General features: G+C 34.2%; 1 protein-coding gene and 1 non-coding gene across 2 annotated transcripts; one reads left to right on the top strand and one right to left on the bottom strand.

Annotated features, from left to right (window-relative positions):
• Window positions 1–764: 764 nt before the first annotated feature.
• LOC100207954 (uncharacterized) lies at window positions 765–2,699 on the top strand. The gene is made up of 3 exons (XR_010640975.1): window positions 765–1,104; window positions 1,705–1,860; window positions 2,539–2,699. It is a non-coding gene; the product is annotated as an uncharacterized LOC100207954 (transcript).
• Window positions 2,700–2,728: 29 nt separating this feature from the next.
• LOC136085217 (uncharacterized) lies at window positions 2,729–3,490 on the bottom strand. The gene has a single exon (XM_065806505.1). It carries the CDS (start codon window positions 3,488–3,490, stop codon window positions 2,729–2,731), a length of 762 nt encoding a protein of 253 aa, XP_065662577.1.
• Between the last annotated feature and the right edge of the window lie 3,357 nt (window positions 3,491–6,847).

Below are 6,847 nucleotides of genomic sequence, written 5' to 3'. Positions count from 1 at the left end.
CATAACATATAACTACATAAATATTGTGTAACTTTAATAACAACGTAGTTTATTTTCTATCAAAACTTAAAAAAATTAGGCTTTTAGTAAGAAAATCTGCAGATCAATTTAATATGTATATGATTAAAAGTTTATACACCCAAAGAACACAGAAAGTTCAAAAGTATAGCTGGCGCAAACTGCAGATAGACTATAATTGTTTTTTTCGCGGAGATTGCAGATAGACCAAAAATGTTTTTAACGGAGATTGCAGATGGACCAATAATGTTTTTCGCGGAGATTGTTGATAGAGCGATTTAGCGCGGAGACATCGGCATGCATATGACAAAAGAAATGTATGCTTATGACATTACACCATTATATTGCATCATTCTGCTTTTGACAGATTACAGATTAACATTATGCTTAAGACAATAGATAAAGAACGTATTACAATACAGTATTATTAACGTATGAGTAATGATGAGTAATGATGAGTAATTGTCTTACTAATGTAAATTTCAAGATGTTTCCTTTATTCTCCAAGTTATAAAACTAATTGAATAGAATAAATAGAAAATCATCGCTTTTTCTAGTTGTTTCTATTAGACCAAAACAACACAATTAATAATTTTTTTTTCAAACTTCCAGTATTTTTTTTTTGTTCATTTCTCAGTCTGCTATTACGACATGTTGAATTATAAAAAAATTATTGAAGAAATTCCCTCATTACGTGATTTTAAATTTACTATAAATTGCGAATTACATTTAAACTTTCATCTGAGAAAGAGAAAATATTTAGGACTTAAAGTGCAAACTCATCATTGTCGAAGTATACTTTTAATGAAATGAATTTTCAGTTATTATTACTACCCTTTTTCATTTTATACATAAGAAAAACATTTTCAAAATCGATAACAGGCGAACAATTAACGTGCGGTAAAGACAAAGATGGCTCAGATATATTTAAAACTGTCGATGGACCTGTCTCGTGCGCTGTTTGTTTGTGTAATGGTGATTTAAAACAAGGTGTTTCATACAAAAACTGTGAAATATGTTGTTGTGAATATGTTAGCAACACAAAAATAAATGAATACGAAAATTTAAAAAAAAAAAGCATAAAAGGTTTGTTATTTAATTGAAATATTGTAATTTAACTTGGTTTTTTACTTAAAATTTAATTATTACTTAATTATTAATTTATAAATACTTACTATTTTTGTTGTTTTAGTTGTTTGCACCTATATTTAATTTTACTGCTTGATACGTGTTTAAAACAGTTTTATGTGTTTTACAATTATTTAATTGAACAGATCTCAAGTACAATTAAGATTTGTTTAAATAAATAATTTTTAAAGCTGGCAATTAGACAAGTAAACAACTTTTAACTTATATTCTGATCATCTAAATTTTCAACGCTACTGGAGCAGAAGCAAACAGTTTTACACCATATTTCCACCGTTACAGATCCACTATTTTTTGGCGTTTGAGATAAACATTTTTTGGTGTTTGAGATGATTGGAGGCTGGGAATAAAAAAGCCCAAAATTTCATATCTCAAACACCAAACAAATGCTAGATCCGTCAATGATTCCCGCATAAAGTTAAAAACTTTTCCAAAAGTTGTTTGAAATAATTAAATTGTTCAATTTAAAAAAAAAAAAAAAAGAAAAGTAAGAAAGTTCTACTAAGGTAGTAATTAAATACATTTTTTGTATTTTTTTAGTTGAACAAAATTTATTTATAACAAGAATCGGCTTATTCATCTCAATAGCTTTATTCTTTTTTTTGTTTATCTTACTGGTTTCAAAAAAACTTTTGTTGGTTTCAAAAAAATTGGTGCCAACCTTTTTATGCTACAAAAAACATTTTTGTAGTTCCCGTAAGTTTTATTTTTTTTAAATATTTTTTACTTATAAAACATTTTATAAATAAAATAACTAATTATATAATAGTTAATAAAAATACTAGTTTATACAAAGTAGAAATAACGAAATAAAAAGTATCGCACACAACTTTGTTTATATGCTAATTATAAAACAAAATAAGTTTATAAAACTATTAATGTTAAGGCTCGTCCAATAATTACGTACGTTTTTGTTTCTTCCACTCCCTCTTCTCCCCCCTCCCTTCCTCCTGCACTTTGCAATAAGCTTTTTTGAGTACCCTACTCCTCCCTAAAAGTACCTACGCTTTTAACCTATTCATCTATTTCTTTCATAATTGACCCACTGCCCTCCCATCACATACACGCCATTTGCAGACCCCCTCTTCCTTTCCGAGCGTTCGTACTTTATGGACGATCTCTTACTGTACTTTTAAAGAGATTACTTTCAAAACGTGGTACGAGCAATTTTGTTTTTGTGTGCCAACTTAAAAAACTTAAATTAAAAAGTAACTAATAGTAACAAATAATTATGTATAATCTAAGAAATATAAATTAAGTGCTCTTTCATGCGCTAATTATTTATTTAAATAATATTCACAGCCATAAAAGCAAAGTTGCTCATACCGTATTTTGAAAATAAGCTTTTCATGTATAAAGTTTTAAATATTATAGGGCTTCCTATTCAAGCAACTGAGAAACATGAGAATGGTATTGTAAAAGTAACCACCAATCATGAACCGATTCAAAATACAGATAAAGAAAATCTGCTAGCAAATTAAAAACTGTTTTTCATTAGCTTTGTAAATATATGTAAATATAGTTTTAGATTACAATATCTTCTTTTTCTTTCGGCATTTCCCGTTTAGGGGTCGCCACTGCGGATCAAACTCCTCAATTTAGCCCTGTCATAAGTGTCCTCCACTGACACACTAACCACTCTCATATCCTCCATCACTGCATTCATGAACCTCCTCTTCGGTCTACTTCTCCTCATCTTACCTAGAAGTTCCATCCCCAAAACCTTCCTGCCAATAAAACTCTCCTGTCTCCTCTGTACATGTCCAAACCATCTTAATATCGATTCTCTAACTTTATTTCCAAAACATGCTACATGTGCTGATCCTCTAATAAACTCATTTCTGATCCTATCCTTCTTCGTCACTCCAAATGAGAATCTTAACATCTTCATCTCAGACAACTCCATCTCCCTCACCTGTCTCTTTGTCAGAGCCACTGTCTCCAGTCCATACAACATAGCAGGTCTCACTACTGTCCTATAGATCTTACCCTTTATTCTAGCCGACAACTTTCTATCACAGATCACACCAGACACTTTGTGCCATCCACACCACCTTGCCTGCACTCTCTTCTTTACCTCTCTTTTACTTCCTCCATAACTCTGTATCCTCGACCCTAAGTAGGTAAACTCGTCGACCTTCACCAAATCAACTCCTTGTAAGTGGACCTGTCCACCGTCTGCCCTCTCATTCACACACATGTACTCTGTTTTACTCCTGCTCACTTTGATTCCCCTGCTTTCCAAAGCATACCTCCATCTTTCCAAGTTTACCTCCACTTGCTCCCTACTCTCACTACAGATCACAATGTCATTAGCAAACATCATAGTCCTAGGGACTCCTGTCTAACTTCGTCCGTCAGTCTAACCATGACAATTGCGAACAGTAAGGGACTCAGGGCTGATCCCTGATGTAGTCTTACTTCACTTTAAACCTGTCTGTCATTCCTACTGCACATCTCACTGCTGTCACACTGTTCTCATACATATCCTGCACCACCCTTACATACCTTTCCGCTATTCCTGATCTCCTCATACAATACCATAGCTCCTGTCTCGGAACTCTATCATAAGCTTTCTCTAAGTCCACAAACACACAATGTTACTCCTTCTATCCTTCCCTATCCTTCTCCATTAACACTCTCAGAGCAAACATAGCATCTGTGATGCACTTAGCTGGCATGAAACCATACTGCTGCTCACAGATCTCTACTTTTCCTCTAAGCCGAGCTTCCACTACTCTTTCCCAGCTTTTCAGGCTGTGACTGATCAACTTTATTCCCCTGTAATTACTACAGCTCTGAACGTCGCCCTTATTCTTGAAAATTGGCACAATTATGCTTTGTCTCCACTCCTCAGGCATCTTCTGACCCTCCAAGATTCTGTTAAATAACCCTGTCAAAAACTTCACTGCTATCTCTCCCAAACATTTCCATGCCTCCACTGGTATATCATCCGGTCCAACTGCCTTACCACACTTCATTCTCCGAATTGCAGCCCTTACTTCCTCCTTGCTTACCTGAGGAACCTCCTGATTCACAACCTCTGTCTTTTCTAACCTTCCTTCCCTATCATTCTCTTGATTCATCAGTTCCTCAAAATACTCTTTTCACCTTCCCAAGACACTCTCCTCACTAGACAACACATTTCCATCTTTATCCTTAATCATCCTAACCTGCTGCACATCCTGCCCATCACGGTTTCTCTGTCTGGCCGATCTGTACAGATCCTTTACCCTTTCCTTAGTGTTCAACTTCTCATACAGATTACTATATGCCTTTTCTATAGCTTTTACCACTGCTCTCTTTATCTTGCCACCCATCTCCTTGTACTCCTGTCTACTTTCTTCATCTTGCTGAAAACACCAATTCTTTTTAGCCAAACGTTTTCCTCTTAAACTTTCCGAACTTCCTCATTCCACTACCACGTCTCCTTGTATATCTTCTTCTGTTCTGATGTCACACCAAGTATCTTCCTAGCCACATCCCTCACTGTATTTGACATCACATCCTAGGTATATAGAACACCACCACCCAGTACTCGTTTCACCTCATCCCTGAACTTTACACAACAGTCCTCATCCTTTAACTTCCACCACCTGATCTTAGGTTCTGCTATCACTCTCTTCTTCTTCTTTACCTCCAAAACCATCCTACATATTACCATCCCATGCTGTTTAGCTACACTCTCTCCTGGTACCACCTTGCAATCACTAACCTCTTTCAGGTTTCTTCTCCTACAGAGGATATAGTCGACCTGTGTGCCTCTTCCCCCACTCTTATACATCACCCTGTGCTCTTCCTTTTTCTTAAAAAAAGTGTTAACTACAGCCTTCTTTATCCTTTAAACAAAATCTACCACCATTTGTCCTTCTGTATTCCTTTCTTTAACCCTATACGTACCCATCACCTCCTCATCACCACTGTTCCCCTCACCAACATGTCCATCAAAATCTGCTCCAAGAATCATTCTCTCTCCTATAGGAACCTGCAGAACAACTTTATCTAACTCTCTCCAGAATTCTTCTTTCTACATCATATCACAACCTACCTGAGGAGCATAAGCACTGATGACATTCATCACCAACCCATCAATCTCTAACTTTACACAGATCACTCTGTCACTTACTCCCTTTACCTACACTATATTCTTACCAAACTCCTCTTTCAGAATTACTCCTACTCCATTTATCTTCCTGTCGAACCTAGCCACTTGGATGCACACACTAGTGTACTTTAGTGCCGGTCCCAAGCCCGGATAAATAAAGAAGGTTGCGTCAGGAAGAGCATTAAGTGTAAAAACTGCGCCAAAACAAATGACGCGGATCAACAATAGGAATTTTTTCAATAGGATCACAATATAAAAAAATTAAATATATTTATAAAATTAAAAAATCGCTTGGATATTGTGTTTTTTTTTTGTTTTTTTTACACTCATCTAGTTTTACGGTTTGAAACTAAAGAAAATTGGTTAATCAAATAAGTTAATATATACAATTGGGAAATTACTCATACCTCCGCCATTTTTTTGAATTTTGATAAACAGATCAGCAATCTGTAGATCTAGGTTAAAGTTCTCAGAGATTTTGTTTTAATTACACTTTCCTATTTCTTTAGTTGTTTTCAAAGTTTATATATATCCAGCAACTCGTATGCTACAAATAGTCTAAAATCATAAATATTATTATTAACTTCCAATGTTTGTTTAAAGTATTATTTAAATCTAGCTGTCCGAACGCGTAAAAATGGATCACTGTGAGTCTATGTTTCGCGCCTAAGTTCATCACCATATGATTCTTATTTAAAAACATAGGATAAGGTCATGGACAAATCTAAACTAGATATTAATGAGTAACGATCTGCTCTAGATAATCTTAAAAACAACACAAATGTAGGTTTTGATAATATTAGCATAAATGTGGTTAAATCAGTTTTTCATATTATAAAAACCTCTTTACATCAAATTTTTAATCTTTCTCTTCAATCTGGTACAGTTCCGGAAAAGTTAAAAATTACACGAGTGTTGCCTATTTTTAAGTCTGGCGATGGCACTGACTTTTCAAATTACAGACCTATATCAGTTTTACCATGCTTTTCTAAGCTACTTGAAAGTATAATGTATAATAGGCTAAACAGCTACTTAACAGTAAATAACATGTTGTACAACAAGCAATTTGGCTTTAAATTTGACCGAGTTAGTAACTCAGGTAACCAATGCCTTTTATGATGACAGTTTTGTATTAGGAGTCTTTATCGATCTGTCTAAAGCCTTTGACGCAGTCAACCATGTCATTCTTTTAAAAAAACTTGAACATTATGGAGTAAAAAACAATAATTTACTATGGTTTAAAGAATACTTATCAAACAGACAGCAATGCATTCAGTAAGGAAATGCTAAAACGACAAAAATATAATAAAGTGTGGAGTTTCTCAAGGTTCAATCGTAGGACCGCTACTGTTTTCTCTTTGTATAAATGATCTTTCTCTTACATTAAACTTATTAAATTTTATTTTGTTTGCGGATGACTCCAATCTGTTTTATTCTCATAGCGATATTAAAACCCTCTTTAAAGTAGTTAATGAAGAAGTAAACAAAGTAAACGAATGGTTTATTTGTAATGAACTTTAACTTAACGTTAACAAAACAAAGTTTATTTTATTTCACAAACCAACCAAAACAGGAAAC

This window comes from Hydra vulgaris, chromosome 09 (assembly GCF_038396675.1).
Source record: "Hydra vulgaris chromosome 09, alternate assembly HydraT2T_AEP".
NCBI lineage: Eukaryota > Metazoa > Cnidaria > Hydrozoa > Anthoathecata > Hydridae > Hydra > Hydra vulgaris.
This window is presented reverse-complemented; position numbering and strand designations above follow the sequence as displayed.

Coding starts and splice junctions, on each gene's coding strand:
- LOC136085217 (XM_065806505.1), bottom strand. CDS start 3,490: ATGATGTTTGCTAATGACATTGTGATCTGTAGTGAGAGTAGGGAGCAA.